Genomic DNA, 23695 nt, shown 5'->3' with positions numbered 1-23695 from the left:
CACGCAACTAATCTAGATCCTCCCTTTTTTCTCTTTGAGTCCAGCTCTGATTCAGGCCTGCACTTCAGAAAAGGATACACAGGCTAAAGATAGCCATTTAAATTTATTTTAGAATATATGCTTAATCCCATAGTTCTTTTGCATTCGTAATCAATGTGGGTCTCAAAGGTCTGCAGGATAGAATTTGTTATAGTAAAGTTGTGTTGATTAGTTTTGCTACTTGTGATTTACTAAATATTTTTCCTTCCATAGTTTCTCACTGCTTAAATGATAGTCAAGCACCAGTAGGAACTTCATTTGAAATAACTTTCCTCCTTTTTCCTTCATCTGCATAACAAGTTCCTGTATATCAGTATGACTTATGATCTGCTTCATGACTTAGCTTCTTCTAAAGAACTGTACTTCAGAAATGCATTCCTTCACCTATTTTTTTCTCCTTTCTCATGCAAAATTCCAAAGCACAGCCAAATCCAGCTCTGTGAAGACTGGGATAAAACAAGTCTTTTATTTCATTTAGTACTCATATGTACAATTAACAAAAATCCTGCTGCATCTCCTAAGTAGCACATAGACCTCAGTTTTCCAGTAAACTGATAAGCACCCAAGCTCTTATGACCTTAAGGATTTTAACGGTAACATTTTGAAATCTTCTGGATCCATGAATCTTGTTTAACCTGAATATTCAAAACATTTCAAATATCACAGACATTCCTGAGGACTAAATATTTTTCAGAGGAATCTGGGAGAAGAGCTCTATTTTTTGTTTTTCCCTCTTTCCCCCAAGAAACCCTGGCATCTCAGTCATAAAAATCAGAGCCTGCTGGTTAAATATGGTCGGTTGCCAGCCTTCTGTCTTTTTTCTGGAGCCCTCTGTATGCCTGCTCTGTGGACTATACAGATAAATAGATCAGATTCACTTCTAGCTTTAGCTCTTGGTAATCTTCAATTTAGATCAAACTAAAATGGGAAAAAAATCAAAAGAATTTGCTTGTGCTAATCACTATTAGCAGTTCCTACAAGAAGTGCTTTTGATACAGTGCAACAGTGCAGAGCGAGACAGTTTAAATTTGCTCACGGGCAAAGCAGAATTTTTCTTCCAAAACCCTTCAATGTTGGATAATGTTTTGCTTTTCCATTTACGGTTCCTTTAAGAAAACAAACAATCTTCATTGCATTAAGCTTATTTCTAAACCAAAATGGATTCTTAAGCCAAAGGAAGTAAAAGAGCAATTGAAGCTCTGAAAAATGTTGCTTCTTGGCCTAGATACCAATCATGATGATTTACTGCCTCTTTGGTGTGAAAGAGAAGAGCTGAAAGGTTCCAGCAAATTGCACTGGGCAGAAAGAAAGTACTCGCTTCCAGGTGGAATATTAATCCAACCTGATGTGTTGTCAAGTCTGTGAACATGCTAAAAAGAATACCATAAGAAAACACTCATCTGTCCTAAATTAACGCCAAAGGCTGTTTTATGAAGAGACACTACAAGCAGCAACATTTTCTTCATTGCTTATAAGTCTCTAAAAAGAATGAGACATTTTATCTAATAAGCAGTTATTAAATGAAAGGTGATATGATGATACTAATGATTTAAGAAAACATTTTGATATCCGTGATCAAGGTTTAAACTGATTCCACCTCTCTTTGTATTGTAAATGGAATTTCAGTAGGAGAAGGGCTAGTAAGTAGTTAGTGTTCGACAGCTTGGTTCACCCAGCGGCCTTTAATGCCAGGTCCTTTTGAGTTTTTATGGATGCCCATAATCTCGCTAAGATTTACATACACTTGATTGACCTCAGTAAGGGAGTGGGGCATGGTAGCCTGCTACAGCCTGCAAAGTTTACCTTTGAGGGCTAAATCCTCTACTAACATAAACTGACTCAGTTCAATTCAGCCCCAAAACTTTTCCAGAGCTGATATTGTGTGCCCTAGAAAAGGAAACTCACATGCATCATGCAAAAGCTACCATTTTTCCCTAACATCTAATAAAGGGCACAAAAATTTCAGAAGTGTGTGATTGGTACACACTGAACCTCTTGAACCACTTCTGTTTTCAGGCAGCTGCACTTAAAAACTTATAGTACACTGAACTGTCCCATTTTCACATTTCCTTAAGTACATATTTTGTTCTAAATAATACAACGTACAACCATCATTTGTTCACATTTTGTATTCAGCTAGGAACCTGAGATAAGCCTATTAGTCCTATATTTAGGACTAGAACCTTCTTCTTCTGTAAATTAGGAAAGAATAACAACATTACAAACAGTTTTAGCATCAGGCCTGTTTATGTATAGCTGTTTATTTTGTCTCATTACCGTAAGACCATATTGTGGTTTATGTTATATAACATAGGGAACGTTTGCATTAAAATCAAAACATGTAAAAAATCTCTACTCACAGCAGTTTTTATAAAATGCTTGAAAAAAGTCCAAACCTGAAACCATAGATGTTGCTTATACAGAAATGCAACAGGAAGGCCATGGAACTAAACAAAATAATTATAAGGCAGGTGATCTAGCATCTTTCTAACTACCACAAACTGCCCCTCTACAAATTCTTGCAAAGTTTCTGTTTTGCCTTGTGTAACAAGGGGTGCTATGGAAGATTAATTCAAGTTTGGGATTTTATTTCATTTGAGGGGATTGAAGAATAGCCAAGTCTTGACATTGTTTATCTTTGCTTCAGCTCTTGGATATTATGTTTTTCCCCCTGTCTTCACTGTTCAATTAAGTTGCATCTTTTGCTATTGAATTCTCATTTTATTTCTTGTCCTCATTTTCCCCATAATCCTGCATGCCCTTGACTTTATCTTCAATTCCCTCTGTTCACATTGTTTGCTGGGAGCCACACCTTTCCTTTCGTTCATCGCACCGTGGACAGGAGTTAAAAGCTGACCTTCACACTGCAACTCTCCTCAGCTCACTGCCCTCATGACAAAAGACAACAAGGTCTCGGTAACATAAGTACTAAAAATAGGAGAGAGAATTATCAAGCAAGACTACAACAGCAAAAGTTACTCAGGCAGCTGGCGCTGTTTCTAAGTTTCTGCTGTCTCAACCAAAAGCCTTACGCTGCTGCCACTCTCTCTTTTATCTTACCTTTTTTAGCCTAAAAAACCCATAGGATCCTAATTCAAAGCAAAGCAGCATTCAGGCCAAAATAATTGGGAAATCCAGAGGCAAACTAGGAGATTAAGAGTTTAAATGTCTATCCAGAAGGTGCAGCTAACATGGACCACTGTGACATTAATAAGACTAGGGAAAACTTTGAGAAGTCATCTAATTCAGCCCTCTGCCCCAGGACAAAATCAGCAACATTTCAACCTCCCTTAGATTCATCTTTCAATCCTGTCTTGGATGACTGAGAAAATGACTGCCTTACCCCAATAATCTAACACAGAAGTGCAACAGGAACAAAACAAAAAGAAAACTCAGACTAGCAAAGGTGGAAGAAGGTTAATCAAACTTTTTCAAGCGTGCAGAAGAAAAAAAAAAAGTTAGTCTTGTGAAAAATGTGATTCAGTTCTTATTTTATATGAGCAGATTATACTGAATCATTTCAGCCCTATAGAAGCTGAGGTAATGGGCATGAGATAAAAGCAGTCTGCTTTAGTTCTCTTTTGATTTATGTTGGAAAAGTGAACTAGTGTACAGTATAGAGAAAGCAGTTACCAGTTCAACCTTTTTACAGATAGGAAACAATTTGGGTGTCTACGTTACCAGATCTTTGAGATGTTTTTTAAGTAATGTGTAAATTCTTGGGTTTTTTTCACTGACCAGGTCCAAATCAAGCCCCATATCAGGCAGCCAAGGCTAAAGTGACTATTAAAGAACAACTGAAACTACATATTGATCTTTCCATTTTAAACAAGAACAAATTTCATTTTGCAGGAAGAGATATGAAATAGATGTCAGAATAAGACCCACTGCTACTGTCCCCACATCCCACTTCTTTGCTTCCTTTGGGAAAGGTCAGGATCTGATTTATATGGCCCAGTGGGAACGAGCAGCAATAAGCAAATGCCAAAACCACTTTATTTGTATTGACACTTTAAATTCTATTAAAGTCACATTTATCTAGGGATTGCTTATCTGTTTTGTGGATTATGCAAAGTCAGGGCAGAGAAACACCAGATCTAGCATACATGTATTGGGTTAGGCGTCAGAGCTACACGAGTGCAACTGGTTTGCTTCCAGGACCAACGTGAGACTGAAAACAGAACAACTGCCTTTGCATGGTGCAGGATCTGCAGTAAGACAACTTGTGGCTACACCTGCTTCATAAAGAGTCAGTGGCTCACTATCATACCCCTGCAAACAAGAACACTCAGGCAGACAGCTAGCTTAGGTCTGACACAGCCAGCATGGATGTAGGGCTAGAAAGAGCACTGATTCCTGCAGAACCACTTGGGGCTCAGCGCACTGAGCTGCCCGCTCAAGAAGGGCTCCTCTTCATGTTTATCAGGCATTACACCAAATCCAAGACTCCTTGTCGGAGGGTGCCGGCAGGCACTCCAGTATCTGTGTGGGAATCGGCTTAGTTCCAGCAGGACTTGCAGTCTCTGCCTTGATGCTGGCAGTGATGGAGCTGAGTTGGCTCCACCAGAAACCTTCAGATGTTTCTGGATCTCATTTACCTGTGCGTATATTATCAGGGTGATAATATGGGGAGCTGAATATACAACAAATAGAGAAAGCAGGTACAGTCCTCTCCCATGAATACAGTGACTATAGGGAGGCTGCTCAGGCAGTAACATTAATGAGAGTAATGACTATAAAGCGTTTAGTCAAATGTCACCAATGAGGACTGGAAAGCTAACCAGTTACAAATAACAGAAAGGCAAAAAACATAAGGAAAGGGGCAAGTTCTCTAGGGTGAGTGCCAGGAAATAACTAAAAGCAAGTAAGAAACTGATGAAAGAAGAGGTTTATTAAGAAGCACTTCCTATCAAGATTACATATGAGACAGTGCTACAGTCTCCTCAGGGAAATTCCTGAATTATTTAAAATTTTACTTGATAAAGTGGTGGGGGATATCAGTTGATTACAGAATGGAATAAATGAGACCAAACAGACCTTTCCCATCTCTAATTGCTACAAATTGGTGATCTTTGCCTCCTCTTGAAATCAATTCTTCTGTTTGCACCAGCTTAGAAAAAGGAAAAGAGAATTCCAGGACCCTGTAGTGACCCAGCAAGCCTTCTCAAAGACAGGTGCCATTCACAAAGCCAAGCCATGAACTAGAGGCACAGGAAACATCCATACAGTGAAAAAAATCAGTACTGAGTAACACTGTGTCAGAAGTAAGGTAGACCCATGGGAAAGGCACTTGCGGTTTCTGTAGATATATTTTTCCTACTCCAACCTTCTAAACCCATTTCTTTCTTGGAAGTGACTGAGTTTTGGAAATTGCTATGGAAATGCTAAGTAGCGAAGGGGTAAAACACCACTCAGTCTGCACACAACAGACTAGCATGCAGCATGAATCTCACTAACTCTGAATTTGTGGGGCTTAAGAAAAAAATACAAAATATTTTGCAAGTCCAACACTGGAGTTTTCAGTCTCCAGGGTGCTCCAGGTACTCAGTAAATAGCAAAGATGTAAGTTCACTGACCCAGAAAGGTTTTCATACTCAGTGAATTGTAGAATATTTTCTGTTTAAGTCCCAGAAGATAATGTAAATTGTGGCTTTATCCCCACTTTACTGACTGAAAAACTGAGCCACAGAGTAGTAAAAGCATTGCCCAAGACCACAGGGAATGGCATCTATAAAGCCAAGGCTGGGATTCAGGAACTTCTGGCTCCTAGTTCCATGACCGGCCTCTTTCATTTCTGACCATCCCTTTACACAATTGCTCTGCTTCAGTCCACAGCATTGGATTGCAATTACTTTGTGCTTTCCAGTGCCTTTTAGTGAGCAGGGAGAAGGCTGATGGGGATGCATGAGCCCCTTCTGTCACTGCATGTCAGCTGTGTCAACCTGGGATTACAGCTGGCACTGTTCTTTCTGCAGGCAATAAGATCAGAACAGCACAAAGTTCTTGTTCAAGCCTCTGATCCCTCAGGCCAGATGTTTGTTTACTCACTTACTGCATGTGTGTGTGTGTGTGTGTGTGTGTGTGTGTGTATGAGAGAGACAGGGACAGAGGGAGAGCCAGAGAGGGAGAGAAGAAAGAGAATATATTATAACAACTCCATTTGACCAGGAAAACTGAAACAGAACTAACCCAGGAGAGAAACGTAACTACATTAATGTCTGGGAGTTCACTGCACTGTGCTGTCTAGCAGGATTCTTACTTTCCAGCAATCTTATTTAGCCTGATTCTCCATCTGAGAAATACTTCTCCATCTCTCTCTGCACTACTTTATACAGCTACATTTTATGTATCATCAGATGACTGAACCAATAGTAATTCAACTTACTCCAGCAAAGGAGAAATTTATCAGAAATTTTTGGTGATACTGCTTATGCTTGGTACCCGGACATTCATACAATCATGGACCAGTGAACGCAAACAGATGAGAACAGCTCTTAATATTTGAGCATTCAGGTAGTTAGGATAAGCACGCTTACGTGAGCAGCTGTATACTTTAGCCTGGAATTGTTAGCAAGACCAAGCTATCAGGAAACACCTACATCTCTTAGTGTGCAATTACTGTTCATGGAAAATGGCGTGGTGATGATTTTAGCAAGAAGCGTGCTGGATGTCAAAGAGATACAAGGAAGAAACGCATGGCTTGGATCCCTGTCTGAATGCAATACACATGTTTTGCACCATAGTATCTCAGAGACAGGGACTTAAAGGCCTGTAGTGAGTAAAAGAATGTAATCCCAATATTTAGGGAAATCCCTCGGCACAGGGTTCTTATATTAGATACAAGAAGGGTGAGAACAACTAGGTAGAAAGATGCATCAGTGCCCCATGTATACTGTATTTTGGCATACCTTAAGTCATCATTCTTACATAGACCAAGCCTAGGACTGGGGAATCATAAAGCTCATCTCTTCATGAGTTACACTACATGCCATACTACCATTGTCAAAGGTTAACACAACTTTTCATAAGCATTCACTCTGTGTTACAAGAATTTCTCTTACAAAGAATCCTAGTCTGTAGGACTAAGCTAAGAGGAAAGAACTGAGATTTAGGATCAAGATCATCAGTGGAAAGAGAATCAGGCCACTAAACTGCCTGGGTTTTGTTTTGTCTTGGTTTAAATTTGGCTGAGCAATGTGCTCACAATACAGCAGAGTAACTTCTATCAAGTTGCAGCTGGAGAGGGAGTGGGAGTATTTCCACATGATCATGTCTCCCTGAATGAATTAATGAGGGAAAAAAGAAAGCATTTGCTTTTCAACAGAGTAATACAAACTTAATGACTGTAGACGTGACACAAACATGTACAGCTTATGTGACCTCATATTTCAGGTCACAAACTAAGCATTATAGTAGGACACATTTTTTTAGAAGGACATCTTTTGGGGCATATTTTTGATGTTGCTATAGTGGGTTACTGGAATTCTCTGAAGCATCAGACACTTGGCTGCTGTCCAGCTCAAGAAGCTGATTAGATGAACAAAGAGGCTCTGGAAGGACAGAATAGAAACCATCCCAAATCCAGGACCATTTGACAGAAGTGTCATTTTGACCATTAAAGCAAATTTTCTTCTGATGTATTTGGTATTCGCCTGTAGATTTGACATATTGGACATCTAGTCTGAGTCAGGAAGATGTAAGAATGATGCTACTCTAATTCAACTAACAGCATGCAGCAATATAATACACATCTCTGTTCTCTTGGACAGCACCAATAAAAAGTTTTCCTCAAATTGTCAGTACTTTCTGATAATATTTTCTTTATCCAGGTTATAAACAAGATAAAGTATTTTGGCTAAATTAAAACTAGTATTGCCTCTGTGGCATGTATTTGCATGTTAGAACAACCTTTTACGTGATTGTTATGTAGCAGTAATAAAGACTGCTACATAAGAATGCTTCTTATCCCTTCTCCCCTCTTTCCCACAGCTCAAGGACTATCTGTGGGATCCTAGGTGGGAATTAGATGGTCATGGCTACTTGCATGAAAATATTATTCTGTGTGTGTCCTTCCTTAGGTAAACTCCTTCTTGCAATCCTATTGCTGTTAAATAATACTGTACTGTTTGTCCTGCCTGGTTACCTTACACATCTTCATAAAAAAACATGCATTTCCCTCTTTCTTAATGCCAAGCTGACAGAAACGCTGGTGCTTGCCAGACTACCACTCACATGGGCTTGAGGTATTTGGTGACTGCAACTCAAGCAGACTATTGAATGCAGCATGTCATAAGAGCCTGGATCAGTCTGGGGAAATGAAACTTTGAGAGGAAGAATGAGTACTGGAAGCCGCAATATAGTCACTTTTTTCTTTTTTTCTCTGTCTTTCCTCTCCTCTGTCCTCAAAGACAGAATTGGAAGACAGACAAGCCCTAAAGTACTTCCATGCAACTGCTGAGGATAGGGGCAAAATGGAAATGAACCACAGCATCATACATCCTGTGGGAAAGCAAAACACGAAGTACACAGAAGTTAAACTGTGAGCACAGTGGCAACATTTACGTAACTTTTTTACCATGTCAGATCCTATCCCATCATCCAGTATGGATGCACATGCATTAACATGGGTGTTTTTGCACAGATTCCAAAGTATGTTTGTCTGCTGGTGACGTAATGCGTGTAGGTTTATATCTCAGTGGATACAGGGGACCAAAACTGAGTGTTCATATCATGTAGCCATATTTATCTGTTTTCCAACCTTATAAATATATTATAGATGTTATGGCCCTGCAGTGACAAGCTACAATCAACTCTTGATTTCATCAACTTGTCATGCTTTAATCATCCCTCTTGGCAGATCTTTCAACATATGTCACAGTACCTCCTTCAAAATGTGCTTCTCCAATGCTGTTTTATTAACCCTGTCTTTTTATATGTTTTAGCTCATTATAAAATGCAGTAAATCTGTCAAAGGCACTTTACATGCCATCTCCAATTCATGCTGATAGGAAGCATCTGAGAGCTCATTTAAGTCCCACAAAATGAGCACAATATGAAAAATCAAACCCCACAAACAAGTGTATGACAAGAACCCTGGGGATCACATTCAGCCCACAGGGCTAATCAAAATTCAGTGCTCTTGTTCCTAACTCATTACCCACTCACAAGGGCATTTGGATAGGAAAATATTAAGACCACAGTGGGACCTGGCAGTACCACAAAGAAATCCCTTCAGCTTGCACATCAAGCAACGGGAGTTATTAATGACTCCAAGCAGTCAAGCACAAGATCCCTGTGCCTCTTCATGGAGGCAAATGGATTCAGCCAAGCTTCTTACTGTTATCTTCATTTCAGAAGCAAAGCTTCAGAAGTGAGAAGGAGATCATAACGGCCTCGAGTCTGAAAGAGGAAAGGGATTGCTAAAGGGGCACAAGAAGGCAGAAATCAGATTTGGGGTTGGGGGGGAGGGTGGAAAGAAGCGGGAATGAGGAGATGCCAAAATCACTCTGGAAGAGACAGAGAGAATTTGGGGGAGGAGGACCCAGGCTCTGCAAAGCACAGAGAACTAGTTATTTCCTCTAATAAGGCTCAGCTACCAAACATTTGGAAATCACTGAAGTAGTACAACATGAGCCATGCAGGGGTATTGTGCAGGGATAAGTACAAACTTAGAAAGGAAGAACTTGTTGCAATGACTCAGACACCCCAGTTAGTTCTGCTTTTGAGTTTTCCTTGTTAATTTCCCAACCAGCATTAGACTCTGCATTACTGAGCTCATGAGAACTTATAATCACAATATTGCATACTATTTACAGTATCAGAGCACATGTCAGCTGAAGAAAGGATATGTAGACTGCTCTTAAATCCTCCAGTGATGCTAGCATTAGATCACCCAAACTTACCTTCTCCTTCTTGACTAATGCATTCTAAATTAAATAAAGCGAAGTTGGGAAAGGTAATATCCCATTAGGCTAATTGATAACAGTTAAAAAATACAGACAAGCTTTCAGAAACACAAGACCTTAAAAAATTAAGGAGGGAGAAAATTAAAATGTCACTGATGAAAAAAATCAGGAAGAACTTATATATCCAGAAATGAGGCTTCTTTTTTCAACTGTATTGGACTGATTCATAAAGACTATCTGTCTTCAGTAATCCTGCCTTGGTTGTAACTGAAGACTACTACAGGTGTAACACACTGATTCCTCTGTAATTAAGGCACTCATTTCCTAGAAGATCAGGGTTAACCCTGTTTCACAAACAGGAGGGTTAAGTTACCGTTGTTCAGATGGTCAGCATGTAGCAAAACAAAGAGCACGGAAAAGCTGGCTCAGTCCCCTGCTTTGCTCTTGGGAAATCTACTGTCTCCCCATATTCAGTGTAAAGACAGTGAGATGAACCCCAGCCAGCATGTGCAAAGAATCTGGATGCAACCTTGTGAGACCTCCTATTTCAAGGACAAGATGGGGACTAACACATAGAAATCAGCAGCCATGGCTGGGAGCTGTTTTCTACAGCTCCCCTCTATGTTTTACATCAAACAAATCCCTGCTAAATTTTGTCTTTAACAAATACAACAATCGCTGCATTATCTGAGGAAATTCCTCATCATAACAAGCTCTTGTGTGTTTTGTGTAATTCCTTTACAAATAACCTTGAGCCTTGTGTATGTCCTCTTAATATCTCAGGAGAGGATCTCACTTTCTCCTCCTCTTCGTCCTCTCTCCTCCCCCCCCCCCCCCCCCCAATTATCTCTTGCTGTCTTCTGGGTGGTTATGTTTAATCTCAGGATTAGGCAGAAGCCTGCAGTTTGCCTTGAACAGCTTATCAGCTTCCAAGAGACATTTACTGGGAGAGAAAGACTCCAGTTTTGATAGCAGTAATTGTATTTAGCTTGTAAGATACAAGGCTATTTATCTCACGGCTGGGAAATCACAGAGGGAGAGAAGGAAAATGTTGCTGATAAAAACGAAATAAACCCAGAAAGAATGAAGAAAAGAAAAGAAACAGCACCCTCCTCAAATTCCCTCCAGTAGAGGGATGAGGTGGGAAATGGACTTCATTGAACAAAAAGATCATGACACTTGTGGAAGGAGATTGAAAATATCAAGGGAAAGTTGATAAATGGCTTGACTAAGACAAGAAATAACCTGTTTCAAAACAGACTACGAACTCCAGTTCAGTAGTCACAATTGTGTAAAACTCAGGGAATTTGATTTGTAGAGATGGGTATAACCATTTTTAGAGATACTGAGTACCAACACTCCATTTAAAGACAGCTGGAGCTGTGGACACCCACATATCTGAAAATGAAATCTGTTTTTTGTTTTTCACAGAAACTTACAATAGCACCCATCATAGGTTGTGGGGTGTCATACAACACTTAATATTTAAACCAACTTCAGTTTCCTTGCTTATTAAGTGCCCTTTCCATTCTACATTTGCAGTATTCAGTCTGCTCTCCCCAAAACAGCTCTGTGCTCCATTTCTCCCACCCCAAAAGTCCTGTAAAATCCCTGATGCTGACTTAACTCAAGTTCTGTTTGGCCTACTGCACTACTGCATTTTTAAAATGCCTACAATACTTGTGGGTGGGTATTAAAGAAAAAAAAAAGAGGATCTAGATATTTTGAATCTTATTAGGCTGCAACCGATATTCTAACTTGGTACAACCCAAAGAGCATGCAAGCATGGCAGAGTTAGCATCATCCCACTGAGAAATACTCAGCACTTTGTTAAAGTATTCAATGATCTTCAACAGCAATACACCGCCCCCCCCCCACATCTCAATTTGTAGCCTTTTAGTCACAGAAGACTTTTAGTAAAAGAAGGATAAGACGGAACCATGCATATCATTCAAGCATATCAAAAGGGGCAGACCAACATAAATATTTCACCTGTTTCCACTGCCATAATTTCTTCTCTACAGGTAAAACAGATGAGATGAGACATACAGTATCTATTAAAAATGTAATATATAGATGGTGTATAAAATTTCAGCTGTCCCAAAACAAATGTCTTGGAAATTTTCTCAAAGATGGGAGGTCATAAGGTAAAAAAACTTTAGAAAAACTGAGAGTCACGAGATTTTTTTATAGAGCTTGTGTCTCATCACCTTTCACTTAAATGTAAAACTATAACCTTTACCAAACATTCTCTATTACTCTGGGAGTGAGTCAGGATAGGATAGGATAGGATGGAATGGAATGCAATGGAATAATTTTCAGTTGGAAGGGACCTACAAGGATCATCTAGGCCAACTGCCTGACCACTTCAGGGCTGGCCAAAAGTTATTAAGCACGTTATTAAGGGCATTGTCCGAACACCTCTTAAATGCTGACAGGCATGAGGCCTGCCAACCACCTCTCTAGGAAGCCTGTTCCAGTGTTTGACCACTCCCTCTGTAAAGAAATGCTTCCTCATGTCGAGTCTGAACCTCCCCTGGTGCAGCTCTGAACCATTCCCACATGTCCTATCGCAGGATCCCAGGGAGAAGAGATCGGCACCTCCCTCTCCACTCCCCCTCCTCAGGAAGCTGTAGAGAGCAACGAGGTCACCTCTCAGCCTACTTTTCTCCAATCTGGACAACCCCAAAGTCCTTAGCCACTCCCCATAGGACCTGCCTTCCAGCCCCTTCACCAGCTTTGTTGCTCTCCTCGGGACACATTCAAGGACCTTCACATCGTTCTCAAACTGTGGGGCCCAGAACTGCACACAGTATTCAAGGTGCGGCCGCACCAACACTGTATACAGCCAGATAATCACCTCTTTTGACCGGCTGGTTATACTGTGTTTGGCGCACCCCAGAACGCGGTTTGCCCTCTCGGGGTGCAAAGGCCACACTGCGGACTCACACTGAGCCTGCCGTCGACCAGCACCCCCAGATCCCTTTCCGCAGGGCTCATCTCCAGCCGCTCCTCTCCCAGTTTATCCTTGTGCCCAGCATTACTCCATCCTAGGTGTAGGATCCGGCATCTGGACTTGTTAAATTTCACCCCATTAATCATAGCCCAATGCTTCAGTCTATCTAGATCCCTCTGCAAGGCCTCTCATCTCTCAAAAGAGTCAACAGCACCTCCCAGTTTGGTACTGTCAGCAGACTTGCTAATGGTGCATTCAACTCCTGCATCCACATCATTGATAAGTACATTGAACAGAACTAGCCCTAGAATTGAACCCTGAGGAACACCGCTGGTGACGGGTCACCAGCCAGATGTAGCCCCATTCACCACAACCCTTTGAGCCCTGCCATTCAGCCTTTTCTTTACCTAGCTCCCTGTGTGCCAGCTCATCCCACAGTTGGACGACTTGTCCAGAAGGATATTGTGAGGGATAGCATCAAAAGCCTTACTAAAATCCAGAAAAACTACATCCACCACCTTTCCTTCATCCCCTAGGTGGGTGACCTTATAATAGAAGGATATCAGATTAGTTAAACGGACTTTTCCTTTGTGAACCCATGTTAACTGTGCCTGATGATTGCATTATTTTTCAAATGCCTTTCAATAGCACCCAGTCTGATCTTTATAATTTTACCAGGAACTGAGGTTAGACTAACAGGTCTGTAGTTCTCTGGGTCTTCCCTCACACCCTTTTTGTAAATTGGAACAGCACTGGCTAGCTTCCAGCTAGCAGGGACCTCCCCAGACTCCCAAGACCTTTGGTAGATGATCGAGAGGGGTCCTGCCATAACATCTGCTAGCTCCTTCAGTACTCCTTCAGTTTGCTGGAAAACTTTTTGAAAGAAGCAAGTAGGAAATCAGCCAGGTTTCTTCCCTGTCTCACATAATGTGCCTGGTACTGACTAAGCAATTTCAGATCTTTCCACCAAGTAAATGAAAAATATATTGTAGCAAGAAAGACTTCATGCCTTTCACATTTTAGATAGATAGGACAATCCAGACCACTATCACTTTAACCTGTGCTTCTGGAAAGCGTTTTATTTCAGACAATGGTAGGTGAGGAAGAATGACTTCTCACATAGACTACTAAAGATGTAGTTCAGTGAAGACTATAAACTGGTGTAAGCCAGCCTTACTGATAAAGGAAGTTATCTTAACTTTCCCTGTCTCCTGACTGATCATCTCCACTCCCATGTGGCCACTTTTCTTGGGCCAGTTACATGGTGAATGGCATTGGTAAAGTGATCCCCCTGAGCAGAAGATGACAAAGAGTAGCAAACAGAAATTTGACTATTTAAGCAACATAAGCATGTGAAGGAGCAATGCAAGTATGAGCTCCCCTGTCCAGCTCCAGCTGTACACTAAGGTAAGCTGCATCTACATCAGCATTTTGGTTTGAATCAGGAGCATGCCTCCAAGGCGTACCTCCCAACACTCTCCACTTGCTACACTTTGGTTCACATACTGAAATGCTCTCAGGGAGTACAAACTAGAGTCCTTTCAAATGAAGTTAAACCAGAATATATATGCCCCAACTGTTCAGGGTCATTTGGTCCTTGGGACTGGAACTACTCTGAAGGAAAATCCTAGCACAGGCATCAGAGGCTCAGCACCAACTTTTTGTTTTATAGGTAGGCACTTACCAGGCCACAGTACTTGGCCAGAGCAGTCCAAGAGTCCCCTGAGTTCTGCTGTCAAGAGCTAACTGTCCAGCTTTTCCTAAAATCCAACTTCCTCTCAAACATGTACTTGAGAGAGAGAATGAAGTAGGGGCACGTAGGATGAAATATTTTTTCTTTTTTTCAGCACCAATAGAACTGCACATTAATGTCATTTGAAAGGGCAGAGACTCCTAAAAGAAGGCTGAGAGATCATGCAACAGAATGATAAAAGGGAAAAATATAAAATCTGTATTGGGTGGATGAACTAATGAATCCCGATAAGGATCCAGCTGTTTAGTGTTGTCCTATTTCTTATTTTTAAAATGCATTAATAAAATCCAGGCTACAGTTCTCTTGCTAAACCATGTACTTCTTTAAATGACAATGTCTTCCTGCCTTTTGCCTCTGTTCCATTAATCTTCTCCTTCAAAACATTACTCCAATTAGACTTTATTTTGGTGTCACTGATACTCTTGCTTTACAGCTTCTCTTCACCTAGTTTTGCTTCTTTTTCTGCTGCAGAAAATGTAGTCAGTTCATGGATGAACGAACAGGAATATGAGGCTTGTTTTGATGTAGACTACAAATCTGCCAACACACGAAGTATTTCTTTGCAAGCAAAGACAGTGGACAGAGAAAAAAATCTCCTGTCTAAGACTTAATGAAAACTTAGGGATTGACATATCCCAGTTCTGTGTCAAGATAGATTTGTTTTTAACTCTCTCGAGAATTGCTGACTCCATCCCAAACCTCCAGATTCCTAATTTAAATCCTTCTATCCCACTGTAAAGTTTTTCAAAGTTGGTGGGTTTTACTGTAATCTGAAACAAAAACATGTCAGATGCTTCCTCTTCCTGAACTAGCTTTCCTATCTTACCCACTCTTGGTCCAAAATGACTCCTACTTCATCACTAGACAGATTTATTTAGAAGGCTCTCAGAAAGAACACATAAGCGAGAAAATAACAGTGACCAAGCACAGCCTGTTATCTGGGATATACACCAAAGGGTGAAGGCATGTGAGAAAACAGAAGGGAGGTAGTCACAGAAAACTGTACTTTAGGACATAGAAATTCATACGTATGTTAGCAAAAGGTGTATACCCTGACTGAGAAACACATTGTGATGACCAACTTAATGAATCAAGCATCAAGGAATTTTTTATCAACAGAGCCTATGGCAAAAGCCCATCTCCTTATTGTGTACTTGAGGGAGAGGAGAAAGGGCAAAACTAATGCAAATAAATCATAAATGGCTCAGTGGTTTTTGCTGAACTAAACCACCACAGCTGAATTGCAGATAGCAGCCCCAGTGCTAATGCTGCTATATGCCATAACCATGTTCTCAGGAGCTTTTGTCTCTTACCTGTACCAGGCTACTGTTCAGAGTCTTACTGCCCAGTAAGAGAAACTCTGGCAGAGTTTGAATGGTACAAACAGTGAGAGATCATCCCTAATGACTAGGATTATTTCAGTCCCAAAGCTTAGTCAACCTTAGCTCCAAGTTAACTCCCTCCTTTACCATTTCTCTCTAACCCTCTTCCTCACGAGAAAAGCACCTCATGTTGCAGGTGACTGAGATGCAATTGGATGCTATAAAAACCAAAATGTCAGTGCCTGAATTCTAAGTTTGCGGCTTTTCCATTTTCCTTCCACATCCTTGTCTTTTATTTGAAGTTGCAAAAATACAGCTTTGGAGTCTTTCAGTCCCATTGGGCTAGTTTCATTTAATTTCAATTTAACTGAAGACTGTGTTTTAAGGAAAGCCAATATTCTCTCTCTTTGCTCATTTAATGAATATCCCACTTTTATTTGTACTTTCCATTGAGCAAGTAATTATGAGTCTAATGTATAATCCTTCTACAGGTAATAAAACTCAGGAGCATGGAAATGCCATTCAGAACGCAGCCCTGCTGTCTGAAGATTGTGCCACATGCGATGACGAGGAAGATACTTTAGCTAGTTTATAAAATTTGCAAAAATTAGGCTGTAGCACTGTGCAGAAAATCAAGTACACATGAAATTGTTCACATTACAGAGAACACAGTGTGCCCAAACATGCATGTGCTACAAATACAATGTTTCTTAAACACTACAAATAACTGTGTTTCCAGAATTGAAGGGATCCTATGTGTAAAATACAGGATTCCTTAGCTATTATTACACGAGTTTGATACGAACTGTAGTTTTGGCAGTCTCCAGCTAAAACATGCTGGATTAGCCTGGGTCAACCCAACCACAAAGCTTTTTACACAGTTGAAACTCTGCTGAATGCCAGTTTGGTCTTGCACTCAGTATGAGAAACTAGTACAAGCGTGGTCTGTGAAAGACAACAAATTATTCATTTCAAAAGCTCCTGTTTGGTCTTCTTTTAAACCATTAATTGCCCAGAAAAGGGAACTAATAAGTATTGGTTTCCTCTAATTCTTGGCTTATTGAAGCTTTTCCTGAACCTGAGGCATCCATAATGCCTCTTTATTATATGGATATTCTGGTATTTAACATGAATTGAGATCAAGCCACAGTCCTTTCCTCTGGGACGGCTGGAACACTGCCCTCCTCCCTTGTTTTTTTTCCCTAGCCATGTAGGATCTTTATTTTTTTCAACTTTTTAAAATTTGTTTAAAAAATTGGTTTGAAAGACACTGGAAAAAATAAGGGAGACACACATACACATACACACACAAAGTATGACCCCACAAGCCTTATTTTCACAGGGACAGGCTGAAAACTTCATGATCTATAAACAGCCAGAAATTGAAATACATGCACAGAAAGGAAAAGGTGTCTGGAATATAAAGGTGTCCTTTTCCCTTGGGGTACAACTCAATATACTCAATACCAGCCCAGAACATAAGATTAATGCTGATTCTATAAAACCATACATCTTCTAATGAAAACACAGGAATATCTTTAGCCAAGACAGAAGCAGAGGGTACTGAGGTAGTCTCCGAGTGTGATTTATTTTCCCTTTTAAAAAACAAAAACTCTCTAAAGCAACGAGCTGAATATTTTGTTTCTTTACACCAGGGACTTACTACAGCAAGTAATAGAAGAAGAAAATTTATTCATGGGGTTTTTACTGACTGTAATTGGCTGCCAACTGGATCAGAGGTATTTTACCACAAAATAATTGATGAAAGGAGCAGAGGAAAGATACCCAGATTGGGCCTCTCCTAGCCACACTTCCCTCTCTAACCAATGGATAACAGAGCTAGAATCTAACTCAGCATGTCTGTCATGGCGTTCTTTGAAAACAATTATTTCACAGAAATAAGGACAATTATTAAAATGTACTCTTTTGCATGTACATCACCAAAACACTGACAAAGTGTCATGTTGAATATATGGTAGAGAGCACCACAGGATAGATCACTAGCATTAAAAACTTTCTTGTGCACTTTCAGAGTGAGTGGAAGAGATGAAATTATCCCCTTGGAGTAATTTATTAGTGTAACATTGTATAAACAATTAAGACATTTCTCATAATTTGAGGTTAAGTGGCTTACAGGAAACTCCTACACAACTAGCAAATTGCCTCATGTTTATCACGGAATTCTTCCTTCTGTCCCGGGTCAGCTATGTACAACCTAGAAAGGAAGAACTGGAAGCTGCTTAGACTTATTACTGGAAACCAACAAGAAGACCATGGCTTGATCTTAGACAACAACATGGGGATAAGAAGAATGTGGTTAACATTGGAATTCTTTGCTTGTGCTCCTCCTGCCTTTTGTAACCATCCACATTATCAAGCCTCAGCTATCTTACACACTGTCAGCACCACATAAAGCCATCTGTTTTTCACTTGGAGGGAGTTTGTCCTTTTAGCATGGTGACATATAGTATCAAGAGGTGGGATAGAACATGGGACAGTCACTCAAGAGCGAGTTGTTTGCTGTTCCTGGTGGATTTAGGGTGATGATTTCCGAAGAGATACTGAATAGTTCCACTACATTTTGACCTAAAGTCAACAAACAGTTGACAGTTTTGGCTAGAATGTGTGTTAACCTTTACATCTGCAAACCTAAAAGAAAGAGTGAAAGTCAGATGATGAAAAATTATGAGGCATGCGTAAAGTCTGTTCAAATACTTGCAACTTAATTTTCCACATTCCTTGCAATTCAACTCTACATCTATATAGACAGTATCTTGGGTGGGGCTAGAGTTACCTCTCCTTTTCATAAGGTCTCTTCAAAACTTTCCTCCCTTAAATAGTTAGAAAATATCACAAGTAGCAAAACCAAGTTTGTTGTTGAATCAGTTTGTAACTCTCTGCAGAACCAGGATTCACGTAGAGACCTCTGAAATAGCAGCATCTATGTGCATCATACCATAGAGTTGGCATGCTTATTCTTCCAGTGTAAAGGACTATTACTTTGTGTTCCAACAGACAGAATATGCACCACCAGGCTGGTCAATTTATTGTTGAGATGAAGCAATAAAGATTTATATAGCAACCAGTTGTTATTAAACATTAGTTTGTAGGTATAGATACACTGAAAGAGAAAACAAAAGGAAAAAAAGTATGTACCTGTTGGGTAGTGTTCATTCACTGGCCAGCTGTCAACCTGAAGTGTGGCGTTGCCACCGTTCCTGGTAAAGCGTACCACGTGGTATTTGCCATCATTTACAGGTGTGCTTTCCTCTTTAATAGAGATGTCCACTGTGCCAATATTGAAGACTACACCAATCTTGCCTTGCTCCTAAAATAAAAGAAAAAAATGCTTGTAAATTGCTGCCTATTAGGAGAATGTTCTTGGCCTATAAATCTCAAACGGGTAACTGTGCCAGTAGATGGCACTGAAGAATACACTGAAGCACTGTTTTGAGCCTTGTCAGGACATATTTCATTGGCTCTACTTCAATACAAACATTGCCTTTCGCACTCTTCTTTACAGCATTCACCTGAACATAGCGACTCATTTGTTCCCTTATAACAGCACAGAAGACAGGTGAGAAATCAGGCAACGAAAACCAGGAGATGTGGATAAATAGTTACTGGAGCAACATCTCTACTGATTATTAGTAGTCACTTATTCAGTTGTCATGTGAAATGCAGCCACAGGCAGGCTGTATCCCAACAGCTGTTTTGTTCTGTTATTCTGCTTGGGAAACAAACAGTCCCCACCCCAAAGCAAACAACTGTGGGATCCAGCAAGGAGAATGCAGTTACAAGATGGATGGAAAAAATGTAATTAGCTGACTTTGACCGCCTGAGGGAAGCTAATTGCTCTTAAACCAAACGGAAAACCTTCCAGACTTTCAAAAGACAGGAGTAGCCACAGTCTATTACTTTTCTACATCACACCCCAAGCAATGCCTTACCAATAAAGCAGTGCTCCATAGTGTTTTCCCAAAACTTTCCACCAGTCACTGACTGAAAGGGAAGAGCAGGCAAAGCCAGTCGTACCAACCATAACGCTTGCCCCTGCAGCTCCCCTCATGTAGTTCCAAGTAACGACCATATTCAATGACTTTAAGTTGTAAAATATGCACCCAGAGTATATTCGGATATCCACATTTAATACTACTGATTTAAACAGTGCCAGAAGTTCCCATTACTGTACAATATACAATTAACAGGAATGCATCTTCAAGCCCTCAACAAGGAGAGGCATAGTATGCTGGTGTGAATGTTTATGAAGGTATATTAGATGTACTTCATGGATTCAAATCTGGTGCAGAGAGGCAGAACTAAAATGTATCATATAGAAAGCCAATACATTCGCTAGCCATCCATACTATAAAATTGGCAATAGCTTTGTTAACTGTCTCAATAGAAAAATCAAGGAAGAAACAACAGAGAGTAGAAGGCTGTCTCGTATAAAAACAGAGCCTCTTTGAAACAGCACTGAGGTATACTAAAGGGGCAAGAGACAATTTTGTTACTGTTATTACCTTACAAACCTACCTGGTGGGCAGAGGACTTCAGGGCTGTTACCCTGACTGACTTCACTACATTCTCATTAGTAAATCTCAGAAATAAGAAAGAAACCTCTCCTCTTGTACTTGAGGGCCACCTCAGATTCCTCTCCTGGATTTACTCCTGTCTCCTGGTATCAACAGACCTTTTCCTTAAAATCCCCCATGTCTTCCAATTTCTCACAGAGGCCTTTCCCGATTCCTGCTTTACCTTACATGTCAAGGTTTACTCATACCAAAATACTCATCACAAGTTCCTTATATCTTCAATACTTGTCTCTTTTTTGACTTTTTTTTTCCTAAGACCATTCCCCTTAATGCTCAGACTACAACACTGCTATTAGGAAAGGAAAACAAACAATCCTGTTGGTGAAGAGGTCATTAAAAAGATTGGACTGTGCTTTGACTACTTGAAGTTTAGCACTGTAACAGTAAGCACCCTGTTTTTTCTGTCGTTATAATGGTAAATTTTAGACTCTGCTAAATGTATGCTGGATAGCAACAGTCTCATACATTCACACTGCTATGCTTTGGATGGACTTCCCTTCAAGATATCAATAATCTTTTTTCATTAGAACATGGGATAAGTGGATTGCAGCTCCCAGCAGTTGCATGAACTCAGATACCATTTGAAAACAATCAACCTTTCTTCTCTTATGCTACCCAAAAAATAAGGGAGTTTTCAGTGAACAGAGATTTATTTCAGGTAAAACCATTGCTGGTGCAGCTTTACCACTTCTTTGACATATGAAGTAAGTGAACTCCCAACGCTGTTTTAGTGAATCTTTTGCTGGCAACCATATAATTATCTTTATCTCCATAGCAATTAGCAAAGAACAAGATTAATTTTTGCTCAAAGAGTCAAAGAATGTCTGCTGACCAAGTAACCTGGCTACTGACTCCATGTGGTTTTGCAAGGTGCTGCCTTATAATCAACCTCCTGGACAACCTCTCATACAGCTTTTCAATCGCCATCAATACATCAATCTTCTTTTGCACACTGCAGCCACTCTGAGAAGAGTCCACCTTGGTGAAGGCATAACGTAAGCAGGTAAGATGGAAGAGCTATGCCTTGTCTAATGGAAAAGATCTCCACCAACACAGAAGAGGAAGGGATTAAGAGGTATTCAACACAGTAAAAACTGCGTACCTTCAAGCCCTGCAGGCCTAATGAGGCAGAGATAAAAACTTACAAGTGGGGAAGGGGATGGTGGGAAGTTTAGCTAATCTCCCCTGCAGAAGGAGAAAATGTTTCTGATCTCTCTTTTCAGGAAAAGGAGATAGCCCCTTTCGCCATTCCCTTTCCCCAGGCTTGAAGGAAAAACCCTATTTAAAGGGCTAGTGATAACCCATGGATAAGAGGGCAAACTGGAAAAAGTTAAGACTCTGGAAGCGGAGGACTGCAAACCACCAGTGGCCTTCAGTCTGCTGGAGAGAGGAGGGAAATGAGCAAACTGATGCCTTCCCCATACCAAGCAGATTGCCAGCCCCTCCCAGAGCCAAGAGAACACAGCTGTTCTAAAAGGAATATAACACTGTTGCAACTGAGAAAGGCAAAAATTTGTCCAAAAAAAAAAATAATCATGGGCCTGACTGAAGGCCTGCTCCAGCTCTCTTCAGTCTCACCTTAGGCAGAGTTCCTTGTGACTCTTTAACATGAGTTCTGCAGAAGCACAACTTTATGCCAGATTTTGATACTCTTATTTGGACTGAGTAGGAGCTTGTCATGAAAATGGTTCTGTTCCAATTACCAGGATAAAACACAATATAACAATACGCCAAAAGCAAGGCTATTGAAGACAAACTGCACACACAGACTTCAAGATGTAGTTTATTCATGATATTTTATACCTCCAGGGCACCAGACACTACGAAAAAAGCAACAATTAGTTTATGCTTTCCTGGCAGAAAAAAAAAAGTAAAGCAAAACCCAAAGAAAATCCTACAGCAAAGAACAGGGACCACGGACACAAGGGGCAAATCCGGAATTTATTTTCAAGATCTCTTCAATTTCAGTTTCCTACACTACAACACCTCATTAAAAGCAGCTTTTACCAAGACCTACTTTCCTTCTAAATCTGAAAGACAAGCTTTACTGTTAAACTTTAACACTTCACGATGGACGTGACCTTTCATTCCTTTCCCCATACATTCAGCTAGTAGATTTTCCTTCCACATTACCAAACACAGGTATTAACTAGACCAGTAAGTATGTGACAAAGAAAGATTTACCTTTGAGTCACTATCTCTAATGTTTATTTTGTACTTAAAGAAAAAAAATCCTAACCATACAGCAATGGGAAAACTGAATACAGAGCCACACAGAGTATGCACGTTACATACTCCAAAAGGGCTCAAGAGAATTTTAACAGACAGTGTGCATTTTTTCTTCTCTGCATTGGTATTCACTGGGCTGCCCCAAACACTTTCCATGAAAAGGTGACCAATAATTAATGTTTTTGAAACCTCCAAGTGACATCAAGTGCTGGCACTGTATCTTGGAAAAATGAGAACCATTTTATTTATAAATAATGAAGTGAACTCAGCATTCAATCTGTATTTTACTTCTCCCCTTCTTTATTTAAGGCTACTGTGCCAAAAAGGATTTTTAAAGTTCCTCAAGAATTTATCTTTTGCTGATTTGTCCCATAAAATCACTGCCCTCAAAAGCCACATTACCGTTTCCTCACTTACTTATCTCCTTCTGGAGATAAACTTCTGCCATGATGTCTCTAGGACTTCAGGCAAATAATTATGATCACATAATGGAATGGTTGTAGATAAATTATAAGAACAAAAAAAAGCAAAGTACTAAAAAGAATGTACAAGGCCTCACCTTGACCTCTCTGTTCTACACTATGTCCTTCCAAAGGCTCCTGGCAAAGATTTCTTGTTATATGCACTGTTCCCAAAACATTTTGAACATTATTAAATGATATAGGGGCTAATCTACAGTCTGGATCAGGAGATCTGCAATCTATTGCTTGCCCTTAAGCATTACTTCACTTTGGGCAACTTTTTCTTTTACCTTTCTGTGAAACAGATTTTTCATCTGTGACAGAAAGGTGATAGCCACCTATCTTTCCAAGCTCTACAAGCCCTGTAAATCCAGATATATTTTACTTAAACATTGATGATATCTTGACAATCCCAACCCTTTCAGCCCTGAGAAC

At 40.2% G+C, this 23695-nt stretch overlaps 1 protein-coding gene across 9 annotated transcripts in view; it reads right to left on the bottom strand.

Moving 5' to 3' along the window:
* Positions 1–23695, bottom strand: part of NRXN3 (neurexin 3) — a 984457-nt gene that overhangs the window by 121061 nt on the left and 839701 nt on the right. For all 9 annotated transcript variants that reach the window (XM_010583781.1, XM_010583780.1, XM_010583786.1 and 6 more), the window contains one exon: positions 19132–19303. In XM_010583781.1, coding sequence (XP_010582083.1) covers positions 19132–19303 — 172 coding nt within the window. The remainder of the gene's footprint in view (positions 1–19131; positions 19304–23695) is intronic.

This window comes from Haliaeetus leucocephalus, unplaced genomic scaffold (assembly GCF_000737465.1).
Source record: "Haliaeetus leucocephalus isolate CR32 unplaced genomic scaffold, Haliaeetus_leucocephalus-4.0 Scaffold932, whole genome shotgun sequence".
Taxonomy (NCBI): domain Eukaryota; kingdom Metazoa; phylum Chordata; class Aves; order Accipitriformes; family Accipitridae; genus Haliaeetus; species Haliaeetus leucocephalus.
The sequence above is the reverse complement of the archived record's forward strand: the minus strand, read 5'-3'. Positions and strand labels throughout refer to the sequence as shown.